We start from the raw sequence: 13603 nt of genomic DNA, 5'->3' as shown, positions 1-13603 counted from the left end.
CCAGTTAAACTTTGGTATTTGTGCAAGAATTCCAGTAATGGACATGGAAGGAAACCAGGAATTATATTGGTAGGGCATAACCAGTACTTTATCCACCTAGAAAAGTAGTTCCACCTTAAATTGGTGGATTTTTGGCCATTTTACAGGTTACTTCATGCAAGTTATTGTAACATAAATGACCATCATTTTCTTTTAAATGTTGGCCCACTAGACTTCCATTGTAATCGCTTTCCTATAAATCTTTCATATCATTTTTTGAACATTTAGGAATGTTCAGTTTATTTTCTGTGGTCATTGACCGCATGCCGCATGTTGACAGAGCCTAAATTGTATTTAATCTAGAATATTCCTTTAAATATTTTCCATTGTGCTTGAAGCCCAGAAAAGCTATTGAACTTTCCGGAAAGGCCTCCGTTTAAGCATTCAGGAGTTAGTTGAGGTTTTTTCCCCCTGGTTTTGGTAGTGTAAAAAAAAACCTGACTCAGACATGACCTTCAGCCATGTGGCAGAAAAACTAAACGGTTAGGGCAAATTTTGTCAGACGCTTTGAGTAAGCTGGAGAGGTTGTTGAACGTGTTGGTGGGGCCGACCTCACGTCTCAACAGATGTGCTGCTCACACATGGAAACAGATCTACGCTGGAATGCATTAGATGTTCTCCTTCCAGAGGCTTCCACAAGATGCCTAGAGAACTGGCCTTGAGAGTGAAAATCGTTAAAAAGCAATTCTAACGACCACAAACAGGTGTGTCACTCCAATCAGACTTTGAATACATTTGTTTAGGCAGCATATGGAAGTCTTAAAAAACAGATGGACTGCGGCCTGCGAGACCCACCTCAGGTTTGATTGTGTAAACAGAAGCAGACCACATGCCAAAGGTCAGGTGCATGGCCAAATGATGAGGTTATGTCTGGAAGCCTGAAAGCCATAGGCTGTGTCTGCGAGGTCAGGCGTCAAAGTTCAGGTGGAATAATCAACAGGATTGTTAGGTTTATATATCACATCACCCACGAGCGAGTCCTTCATCAGCACGTGTTTGTTTAGTGATATAGAGCGGGTCAGGCGGTGGTAAAGGGGTCGTCATTTCAAACAGCCACTTTCACACACTCATTTGCTCTCATTAGATGATGCTTTGCGGCCATCGGCTATTTCAAACAGTTCAGTGTACTCGATGAAGAATGAGAGAGAATTTTCCTCACGCTCATGTAAATGGAACAAACAAGCGTGTCTCTGATTGTTTGTAGGACAGCTCCCTATGGAGAGTATGCTGTGACAAATCCAAAAGAACCCCCTTTGTTTAATTCACAAAGAATATTAATGAGATAAATGAACTGTGGATGGTACTGACATAATATGGAGATTTCAAACAAGGCTACGGCCACCCCTCAGCATGCGTACTGCAATGTAGGATTTATCGTCTTCAGAAAGGTTAAAGATTCCCTAATTACATTAAAATAAAGTCTAAAAGTCTTAATCGAGATAAAACTGTGCATCACGATAGGCTATGTGAAGCGATAACTGGTGTAAAGTAAACAGTGCTGGATGGAGCAATTCAAAAACAAACAACTGTCGCCCCCTAGTGGTTCATTCGCTAATTTACGCTTTCCCGGATGATGACTATTTGCATTTTTCTCTGTAGTAAGTAATAGTAGTATGAACGAGTGAAAAGTTTACGCAGAAATTCTACTCTAAATGTTATTTCACTCATTTTTACTTCCAATTACTTTCACTTTTACTTGATATTGTTGTACAGTACTGAAAGTAGACGTTTGTAGGGCCTATACATATTTTATCACAAGAGGGAGCACTGCTCTAACAGAACAAATTTATATGGTTATCTCTGTGATATTGCTGTTGTTTAAATGTTATATATTGCTCATATTCAAAATATATAATATATCCCATGCCATGGTTTTCTAGCAGCTCTATGGGTTGTTTACCATGTTCCTGACTAAACCAGAGATAATTATAAATCTTTTAAAACAGCAACATTTCCACTTTGAAATCAATCAGAGATGACCACAATAGTGCCCTTAACAGTGTACATCTAACACATTTTATTTTCGTTTTATTTTATTTTATTAAATTATGGCATTATAATTATCACTCATTACCCCTAAAACCATCTGTCCTCAGACCGTAACTCCATGCTTTATATTAAGATATATTAACCTTAAATAAATAAATAAAACATTACCATTATGTCTGGATAAATTCAAAAGATATTTCTTCTTCTTTAGTTTCTAAATCAAATATTCTGTGTTCTTGTATTTCAAGACTTTATTCATATTTTGCGGGCTGTATGATCATGAACTCAGATAATGGTCAAAGCCTAGGGTTAGCTCAAGCTTAATAATGTTTTATAAACCCAAGCTCATCATTGTACTTCAGTAAATGCAACAAGGTCGATCTCTTCTTTGTTTACGCCGCCTGTGTTTTGGCATCATTGTATTAAAGCATTTAAGTGGGTATAAGTTTATATCCAAAACAGGGAAGGTCAAAGACCCTATACAAAACTAAATATGAGGAAGTATATAATTTATTTATAACATAAAGTCTGCTTTGTTAATATACACAAACACCCACGGGTTTGGATAAATATACTAAAATGACAGTCTCCTGAAAATGTGAGAAAGATTATCTCAAGATTATCTCAGCGTGTCCTGAGTTTGACCTCAAACCAGCAGACAATGGCATCCTCTCACCGATGAGATGACAGTGATTGTGACTGATGTATTGTGTAGTGAGACAAACCTTATGAAAGAGACTCAATAATGAATACCCTGAATGTCTGACCACATCATGAAGGCGTTGTAAATTACACCATAACATAATGGCTAAAAGCATTCTAAAACTGCCAGTCATTGGATTTTGTGCGTGTGTGTGTGTCTATCTATCTATCTATCTATCTATCTATCTATCTATCTATCTATCTATCTATCTATCTATCTATCTATCTATCTATCTATCTATCTATCTATCTCTAAAAATGCTGAGTTAAAAAAAACCCAGGTTGGGTTGAAAATGGCCAAACCTATAGCAACTAGACTGTTTTAACGCAGTGACTGGTTTGTTTTAGCCTCGCGATTGATTTGTTTTAACCCAGCGATTGGTTTGTTTAAACCTAGCGAATGGGTTGTTTTAACCCAGCGATTGGGTTGTTTTAACCCAGCAATTGGTTTGTTTGTTTTAACCCAGCGATTGATTTGTTTTAACCCAGCAATTGGTTTGTTTGTTTTAACCCAGCGATTGATTTGTTTGAACCTAGCGATTGGTTTGTTTGTTTGAACCCAGCGATTGGTTTGTTTGAACCTAGCGATTGGTTTGTTTGTTTTAACCCTGTGATTGGTTTGTTTGAACCTTGCGATTGGTTTGTTTGTTTTAACCCTGCGATTGGTTTGTTTGAACCTAGCGATTGGTTTGTTTGTTTTAACCCAGCGATTGATTTGTTTGAACCTTGCGATTGGTTTGTTTGTTTTAACCCTGCGATTGGTTTGTTTTAACCCAGCGATTGGTTTGTTTGTTTTAACCCAGCGATTGATTTGTTTGAACCTTGCGATTGGTTTGTTTGTTTTAACCCTGCGATTGGTTTGTTTGAACCTAGCGATTGGTTTGTTTGTTTTAACCCTGCGATTGGTTTGTTTGAACCTAGCGATTGGTTTGTTTGTTTGAACCCAGCGATTGGTTTGTTTGTTTTAACCCAGCGATTGATTTGTTTTAACCCAGCGAATGGGTTGTTTTAACCCAGCGATTGGGTTGTTTTAACCCAGCAATTGGTTTGTTTGTTTTAACCCAGCGATTGATTTGTTTGAACCTAGCGATTGGTTTGTTTGTTTTAACCCTACGATTGGTTTGTTTGAACCTAGCGATTGGTTTGTTTGTTTGAACCCAGCGATTGGTTTGTTTGTTTTAACCCAGCGATTGATTTGTTTTAACCCAGCGAATGGGTTGTTTTAACCCAGCGTTTGGGTTGTTTTAACCCAGCAATTGGTTTGTTTGTTTTAACCCAGCGATTGATTTGTTTTAACCCAGCGATTGGTTTGTTTGTTTGAACCCAGCGATTGGTTTGTTTGTTTTAACCCAGCGATTGATTTGTTTTAACCCAGCGATTGGGTTGTTTTAACCCAGCAATTGGTTTGTTTGTTTTAACCCAGCGATTGATTTGTTTTAACCCAGCGATTGGTTTGTTTGTTTTAACCCAGCAATTGGTTTGTTTGTTTTAACCCAGCGATTGATTTGTTTTAACCCAGCGATTGGTTTGTTTGTTTTAACCCAGCGATTGGTTTGTTTGTTTTAACCCAGCGATTGATTTGTTTGAACCTAGCGATTGGTTTGTTTGTTTTAACCCTGCGATTGGTTTGTTTGAACCTAGCGATTGGTTTGTTTGTTTGAACCCAGCGATTGGTTTGTTTGTTTTAACCCAGCGATTGATTTGTTTTAACCCAGTGAATGGGTTGTTTTAACCCAGCGATTGGGTTGTTTTAACCCAGCAATTGGTTTGTTTGTTTTAACCCAGCGATTGATTTGTTTGAACCTAGCGATTGGTTTGTTTGTTTTAACCCTGCGATTGGTTTGTTTGAACCTAGCGATTGGTTTGTTTGTTTGAACCCAGCGATTGGTTTGTTTGTTTTAACCCAGCGATTGATTTGTTTTAACCCAGCGAATGGGTTGTTTTAACCCAGCGTTTGGGTTGTTTTAACCCAGCAATTGGTTTGTTTGTTTTAACCCAGCGATTGATTTGTTTTAACCCAGCGATTGGTTTGTTTGTTTGAACCCAGCGATTGGTTTGTTTGTTTTAACCCAGCGATTGATTTGTTTTAACCCAGCGATTGGGTTGTTTTAACCCAGCAATTGGTTTGTTTGTTTTAACCCAGCGATTGATTTGTTTTAACCCAGCGATTGGTTTGTTTGTTTTAACCCAGCAATTGGTTTGTTTGTTTTAACCCAGCGATTGGTTTGTTTGTTTTAACCCAGTGATTGATTTGTTTTAACCCAGCGATTGGTTTGTTTGTTTTAACCCAGCGATTGATTTGTTTTAACCTAGCGATTGGTTTGTTTGTTTTAACCCTGCGATTGGTTTGTTTGAACCTAGCGATTGGTTTGTTTGTTTGAACCAGCGATTGGTTTGTTTGTTTTAACCCAGCGATTGATTTGTTTTAACCCAGTGAATGGGTTGTTTTAACCCAGCGATTGGGTTGTTTTAACCCAGCAATTGGTTTGTTTGTTTTAACCCAGCGATTGATTTGTTTGAACCTAGCGATTGGTTTGTTTGTTTTAACCCTGCGATTGGTTTGTTTGAACCTAGCGATTGGTTTGTTTGTTTGAACCCAGCGATTGGTTTGTTTGTTTTAACCCAGCGATTGATTTGTTTTAACCCAGCGAATGGGTTGTTTTAACCCAGCGATTGGGTTGTTTTAACCCAGCAATTGGTTTGTTTGTTTTAACCCAGCGATTGATTTGTTTTAACCCAGCGATTGGTTTGTTTGTTTTAACCCAGCGATTGATTTGTTTTAACCCAGCGAATGGGTTGTTTTAACCCATCGATTGGTTTGTTTAAACCTAGCGAATGGGTTGTTTTAACCCAGCGATTGATTTGTTTTAACCCAGTGATTGGTTTGTTTGTTTTAACCCAGTGATTGGTTTGTTTGTTTTAACCCAGCGATTGATTTGTTTTAACCCAGCGATTGGTTTGTGTTTTAACCCAGCGATTGGTTTGTTTGTTTTAACCCAGCGATTGATTTGTTTTAACCCAGCGATTGGTTTGTTTGTTTTAACCCAGCGATTGGTTTGTTTGTTTTAACCCAGCGATTGATTTGTTTTAACCCAGCGATTCATTTGTTTGTTTTAACCCAGCGATTGGTTTGTTTGTTTTAACCCAGCGAATGGGTTTATTTAACCCAGTGATTGGTTTGTTTTAACCCAGCGATTGGTTTGGTTGTTTTAACCCAGTGAATGCATTGTTTTAACCCAGTGATTGGTTTGTTTTAACCCAGTGAATGGGTTTTGTTAACCCAGCAATTGGTTTGTTTTAACCCACCGAATGGGTTGTTTTAACCCAACCGCTGGGTTAAATGTTTGCCCAACCTGCTGGGTATAGTTTTATTTAACTCAACTATTGTTTGTAAATTACTGTATTGCTTGCTTAAAATGAACCCAACGTATGTTGGAAATTACCATTAATTAATATGTTTAATAAATCAACATTTATTCATAAGTTTAATGAATAATAATTATAGAATACAACCCAACTTATATTGTTTTTAACCCATCCATCTATCTATCTATCTATCTATCTATCTATCTATCTATCTATCTATCTATCTATCTATCTATCTATCTATCTATCTATCAAATAATAGACGTTCAGGTCTGAGGAAAACGCGCGGGAAAGAAGCATTGCCTTCGCCCCCCATGTCCTGCTGGACCAATGGGCGGTGATGATCCGCGTGCGCGCGCGCTCTGTGGCGAAGTGCACACGCGAGCAGCGCTGGTGTTGACGGTCCGTGAGTGGATTCTGCTTGAATAATATTACTGACCTACATCTCCGAGACAGGCCTGCACATTTGAGCAAAAATTTTGGTCGAAACGGCGAGCGCGCGAAACGAAACGGCAGGCAGGATGAGCAAAGTACAGGGCGGCATGAAATGTGTCAAATACCTTCTGTTCGTCTTCAACTTCATATTCTGGGTAAGTGCGAACAGGACTGATGATATCTGCGTGATGATGTCACACATTCATGCTTTGATGTATAATGAAACTTACTAACTCAAATGTACATGCATTTGCTATCGCCTGCTTTTTTTTAGTTGTTCTGTAGGATTCTTATTCTGTTTCGGGATAAATTTGTTTTTATTTCGCATGGTGCAGGTTTCTATGGACTATAGCAACAGCAACACATTTAGGATGCCGATGTTTTTGTAAATTACAAGCAGATGACAGATGTTGGCTCTGTCTTAATACCTAGTGAGCCGACTGTCTGGACAACACTTTTGAGCCTCATAGGCACGTGCAGACATTTTGAGCATCACATGTGCATAAAGCACCCCTGAAGCCCCAAAATAGTCTCTACTAGATAGACTGAGTAGGTTTTGAAACACAGCCACCATGTGCCTTTGGAAAGCTGTGTGTTTATGTTTGTGGGGAAGAATGGGGCAAGTTGCACTTTTTTTTACTCTAGTAGTGAATATTTTTAGGTTAGATTTGTGACCGCATTGTTGTCACAACAGGAACTTGTTGTTTATTGACACAGATTTTAAAAGAGTACCTTATTTTGAAAAAGCCATTTTGTATAATATTTATTATGATTATATTTAATATGAATTAGTTCATTATTAATTAATGTATTATTTATTGTCTTTTAAGCAAAATGCAAGTAGTAAATCCTTCATTAGTTCACTCTTGGTTGAATAATTTCTGGTGTGGTTTTTATTGTGTTTACTTGTTTTGCATTTTAATTTGCATTTACAAAATAATTTTAGTTTAGGACAGTTTTTTTTTAAACTATTTGTGTTTGAAACATACAAAAAACATACAAAACCCACACTCCTAGAGAATAGGCCCAGTCTCTCCTGTATGTATACTGTAAATAACAGCCATCCCATATGAAAAACTGTTGCTTATTGTTTTATTTTTATTTTATTTTTTTTGGCTCTTTATCAATCCACTTGCATTTTGGATAGTGTCCCAGTGTGTTTTATTTGGCTCCTAGAGTCGCCTACACCCCAGCAGCTGAGAGTGACAAATATTTAACAGGCTGTCAGTTTGTTGTGACATTTTCGACAAAAGTCATGTAATATCCAGATAAACAGAATTGCTCTTATTTATTTAGGATACTTTGAGCGTGTGATGTGATTTCCTTCGGTCAAGTCTTAGTTCATGTCCATTGATGATGATTACATATTTTCTAACAAATTTCTTCAGAAATAGGGTGAATTCAGCTTGATTGGGACACTTTTTCCAAGTCATCTCAATGGGAAAATGTGTCCCAATCACTCTGAATTCACCCCTATCATATTTTACCCATCAAGAGAATACATATTATAATCACACACACATATTTTGTGCACCCCGTTTTTCAGTGTGCTTGAAATTGCCTTTATTTCCCTTATATCACTTTCCCTTTTGCATTGTTTGCTAAATTTAATTTTCTTTCAAATAAGAAAATATTTCATTTTACTCATGTCCACAAAAATTCTGTCAACTATGTTACTAGCAGAACCAGACAAGGCCTGTTATTGAAATTATGAGTGAAAATGGTGAAATTGTCAACTATGTTACCTGTCAACTAAGTTACCCTGGCCTGTAGAGCCAACTCTTGAATAAAATAGTTATGGCCCTACTGTGTACTCTGATGATAATGAATTATTTGCATTGATTAGTTTTTATCACAATTTAAGCCTGTATGTGTCAGAGGAGAAAGTGTTTATGTGAACATGGGCATGTGTGTACGTGCATGAGGGTGAATCAAAATGAGGAAGGATTAAGGGGTTTTTCACAAATTTTACTAAATTAACTGTTGTTTATTTGCAAATGAAAACATATACTCTAAAAAGTAATTCAGAGGACCTGTTACCACAACTTAAATAAATGCATGGTTGCAAGTTAAAAATTCTAATTTATTGTTTTAATTCAACATTTTACATTGCAAACATTATTTTGTTTATTTCTGTTGACATAATAATGTTGATCATTACATCAACTTAATATCGTCTGTAATTTAAACTCAAATTTCTGCGTTAACTGAATTTTTTAAAAAGAATTAAGTTGTAGTAACGTAATAAAATTGTCTTGATAACTTTGGAAATTAGGCAGTGGATTTCTAGTTCCCTGCATGCTTGCATAGGACTGGATAAGAAGAATAAATGTTTGTGGTTTTTTAGTGAAGGGAAAGACCTGTTAGTGTTTAATGCTGTTATGTTTGATATTTAAAACAGTTTCTGTAATGTTGAAGTTTTTGTGGTTAACAATTAATTTAAAATGAACTTTTATTACAAATTATTAAGTTCCTTTAACTCAGTGTAGCTTGTTGGTGGAACTTAAATTCACTCAAAGTTATCATAACTAAAAAAAAAAATTAATTGATTGATGCAAACTATTGCATTATTTTTTTGTTTGTTGAGCCAACACATTATTTTAGATTGTAAGAGATCTTCACATGTAAATGACTTGTCACTTTAACAATCAACTTTTACTTGCATCAACTATGTTTTTTTTTTACATTTTAAATATCTAGAATGCTGCTTCTGATATTCTTTCAGAGTATATATTACATCCACATAGACTGGAGTTTTGCATAACATCTCTTAAAACTATCAAAATGATCCTCAAGGTAGATTTCTGATGAAAAAATATTCTTGTCCTTAATGACCGTGCTGGGAATTATACAGAAATAAATGCAAAAAATAAAATTCTTTTAAAATAATCAATGTACAAATGGCAAACAGACTAAAGAAACATTGAATATTTGAGTCACATAAAGTGTAGCACTTAATAAGTGTATGTAGAGCCATACGGTTTGTCCATAACATTGGCAAACTCACCAGGGACAACATCTTTTTATTTGTAATATCAAAATGGTGTTTAACAATTACGCTTGGCAGCTAGCATAGCAGACAAGTTAAACTGATAAATAAAATATATAAACTGAAACCAATAGTTGGTTTATTAAGAAAGCATATTGTTTTTACACTTTTCTGCAGATGTGAAATGTACCCTAAAATTATAGAATGACTCATATGTAAGTTTATTAATCATCATTCCACATGAATCTGACAAGTTTACTAAAAGTATCCTTTTTACCTTGTTACTTGCAGTATGTAAGAAGCAAACAACATACATAATCCATCATAAGTGGCTTTGAAATTCCTCTGGCGGTGCAAACTGTTTTTAAGATGCAAGCTGCACACGCTGAATGGGCAAACCTTCAAAGCTAGTTCTCAAAGATCGGGTTACTATGGAAAGTTATTGAAAGTGTACCACCCCCTTATGCTGCATTCAGCACTCCTTTATTCACTGGGCTGCACTGAATTCTGAAGGGTGCATTGAAACTGAACTTTTTCTAGATAATGGTGCTGTCATTTCTTCAAAGACAAGGCCACATTGATGATTAAGTTTTGTCACATGCAAAGTGGAGAGATAAGTAATTCTAGACTAAGTGTACTCGGATAATAATTTAACAGCATGTCCTGTGAGGTGGAACTCAGTTAAGTATTTTATCATTTTATGGTCTCGGTTGCATTTTACACTTCGTTTTATCATTCGTTTGTACAATCCAGCCCAGTGCTATAAGCACATAAATTCACCACCGTCTAAATGAAGGATATCATTGGTTTTCCTTGCATACTACTGATACTTAAAGGGTTAGTTCACCTAAAAATGAAAATTCTGTCATTAATTACTCACCCTCATTTGTTCTACACCTGTAAGACCTTCGCTCATCTTTGGAACACAAATTAAGATATTTTTGATAAAATCCGATGGCTCGGTGACAGTGAGGCCAGCAAGACAATTAACACTTTCAGATGCCCAGAAAGCTACTAAAGACGTATTTAAAACAGTTCATGTGACCACAGTGGTTCAACCTTAATGTTATGAAGCAACGAGAATACTTTTTGTGCACCAAAAAAAAAAAAAAATAACGACTTTATTCAATAATATCTAGTGATCTAGTGATTTATCAAAAATATCTTAATTTGTGTTCTGAAGATGAACGAAGGACTTACAGATGTGGAACAACATGAGGGTGAGTAATTAATGACGGCATTTTCATTTTTGGGTGAACTAACCCTAGGGCTGCACAATTAATCAAATTTCTAATCGCGATTACGATTACGGATGCCACGATTTCGTTCAAAGGCATTACATAAAAAAAAATCCACTTACATTATTCTGCGTGTTTAAAGGTCCCGTTCTTCGTGATCCCATGTTTCAAACTTTAGTTAGTGTGTAGTGTTGTAGTTAGAGTATAAATAAAATCTGTAAAATTTTAAAGCTCAAAGTTCAATGCCAAGCGAGATATTTTATTTAACAGAAGTCGCCTACATCGAACGGCCAGTTTGGACTACATCCCTCTACTTCCTTCTTTAATGACGTCACTAAAACAGTTTTTTGACTAACCTCCACCCACAGGAATACACAAAAAAGGGGGCGTGGTCTTGTTGCGCTCCCACGGAGAAGAGCAAGAGTTGCGTTTGTAGAGTGTGTTTGTCGCCATGTCGTCGAAACGCTGTTATTTTCATCCCGCAGTCCAATCACCTTTGTTTGGCCTTCCCAGGGACGCTGTACTTAGAGATCAATGGTTACAATTTATGTTTAACTCGGTTCCCGAAAATTATAATCCACATGTAAAACTATGTTTACAATAACACTGAGCGTGTGCATCTCCACGTTACGGTAAGAGGCGTGACCTTTCCGGGCAAGGTGCGCTAAGCTGCTGTCGAATCACAACACAGGAACCGCTGGCACAATCAGAACTCATTACGTGTTTCTGAAGGAGGGACTTCATAGAACAAGGAAGTCATCAGCCCGTTTTTATGACAGTGGAAACAGCGGTATACAGACAAGTAAATTATGTGAAAAATACTGTGTTTTTTTACACGCGAAACATGAACACATGTTATATTGCACACTATAAACACAATCAAAGCTTCAAAAAAACACGAAAAACGGGACCTTTAAGAGGCGTTTAGAGCATGTTACATTGTGAGAGGCGAATCAGGACTACTTCAGAGTGTAAAAGGTCTAACCCAGCACAAAAGGAACTTTACCAGTGACGCAAGTGTACGTTGATTGGTCGAACGAACGCGAAACACCAGCACCCGTCATTTTTAAAAAGCTGTGCACACAGCCTATATTTATATATGATATATTTACTCCACAAACTAACTCACATACAAACATGCAAAACAGTGATAGATGGACCTCTCAACCTTACACTCAGGAGAAAATCCAATGCGACTTTGAGCAGACCAAGCAAAACATGATTATGTATTTCTGCTCGTCAACCACACGGCAAACTGATAACTTTCATATAATTTACTGTCTACTTTCTTTGTATAACAGTTCTATCTAATAACATATTACACAGGACTGTTGAACAGATTGTAAACTAATGAAGACAGAGAATACGAACATTGTGTGCTCAGGCTCTGGCTAAGCTGTTCTCTGTGCCGTCAAAATAAAAATCACAACAGCGTAGTTCCTACTGGCGGTGAAAATGGCCATAGTGAAACATTAGTTCTCGGGGAATCCCCCTGATGGCTGTTATTTCCTATAACTAAGTTCCTAAAACAACATGGTGCGAAAGCCCCTATTATTATTACATGCATATGTTTACTTTTTTTATTTAAAGAAGAAACCAAACCAATGTATATTTGACATCTGAGGCTTAATGCTATAGAGGAGCAATAAAAAAAAAAAATCAGGAAGAGTGTTTTCTGCTTGTTTTTTATTTTTACATAAATATATGACATGCAGTTGCTTCAATCAATGATATAAAGCTATTCAAAACATCATTCAATGTAATTGTGATAATCGTAATTAATATTTGCAATTACAATTTCAAGAGAATAATCGACAATTATGATGTTTGTCATAATCGTGCAGCCCTAACTAACCCTTTAGAGGGATAGATCACTCATAAATGAGACACACTGACCCCATGTTATTCTGTCAATGTGATTATTGCTTCATGTTCCAAGTCTTCTGAAGTCAGACAATAGCTTTTTGTGAGAAACACACTGAAAGCTGTTATTCGCTCATAATCTTCACCTCCTAATTTGTGATTATATTCAAATAAAACATTGTGACTTCCATTATTTGTGCATGATGTCATTGACATAAGTGCCATTGGTTTTCATGTATCACGTGACCAGTTGTCTCAAGACATGGCCGCATATTAAATTCTAAGGAAAGATTATTAGTAGACAATACTTTGCTACTATTTTTATACTTTTATGGTGCTTTTTATCCTTTTAGTATAAATCACCATCCTGTTTTGCTGAATGGAAAAATGAAACTCAGCCTCAAACACTGTACTTTTGTTTTTTTGTGGTAAAGAAATATGATTTACATTTTTTAGATGCTTTTATCCAAAGCGACTTGGAAGGTTTATATTTTATCTGGTCATGCGTATAATGACATTGGTGTTGCTAGTTTTGTTATACAGGGGTGGAATGATATGGATGTAAGTGATTGATTATAACATTTAGATTTTTAGCTAAATATGACATTTTTATTAAAAAACATTTAAATATTTAATGCTTAAGCCACCGGATCGTATAATTTGATTAGTGTTATAGAAGTATTATTTATATACTATTGCATCATTTATTAATATTTTTAATTGTAAATAAGTTTTAGTAATGTTGTTATGTGCGTTTATTGTTTTTAATTTTATTTTTCTCTTTAGCTTTAATTTAGTTTTATTTCAGCCTTAGTGATTTTATTTCAGTTAATTGCCAAGGCCACATTTCTAATTTGCATTTAAAATGTTTAAGGTAAGTCTGGATTTCAGCTTTATTTTAATGAAGGGTTTAAATGAAGTTCTTTTAAAGCCTCTTTTCGTTCTTTAGTCTCGGTTGCTCAAAACCACACAAAAGTCATAG

General features: G+C 36.0%; 1 protein-coding gene across 1 annotated transcript in view; it reads left to right on the top strand.

The window, feature by feature from the left end:
* The first annotated feature begins 6404 nt into the window (after positions 1-6404).
* Positions 6405-13603, top strand: part of tspan2a (tetraspanin 2a) — a 32221-nt gene continuing 25022 nt past the window's right edge. The window contains exon 1 of the mRNA XM_048199002.1: positions 6405-6686. Within this exon, the coding sequence (XP_048054959.1) occupies positions 6618-6686 (69 nt within the window). The 5' untranslated portion in view covers positions 6405-6617. The remainder of the gene's footprint in view (positions 6687-13603) is intronic.

Source organism: Megalobrama amblycephala, linkage group LG8 (assembly GCF_018812025.1).
Source record: "Megalobrama amblycephala isolate DHTTF-2021 linkage group LG8, ASM1881202v1, whole genome shotgun sequence".
NCBI lineage: Eukaryota > Metazoa > Chordata > Actinopteri > Cypriniformes > Xenocyprididae > Megalobrama > Megalobrama amblycephala.
Note: the sequence above shows the minus strand (reverse complement) of the source record. Positions and strands in the feature narration are given on the sequence as shown.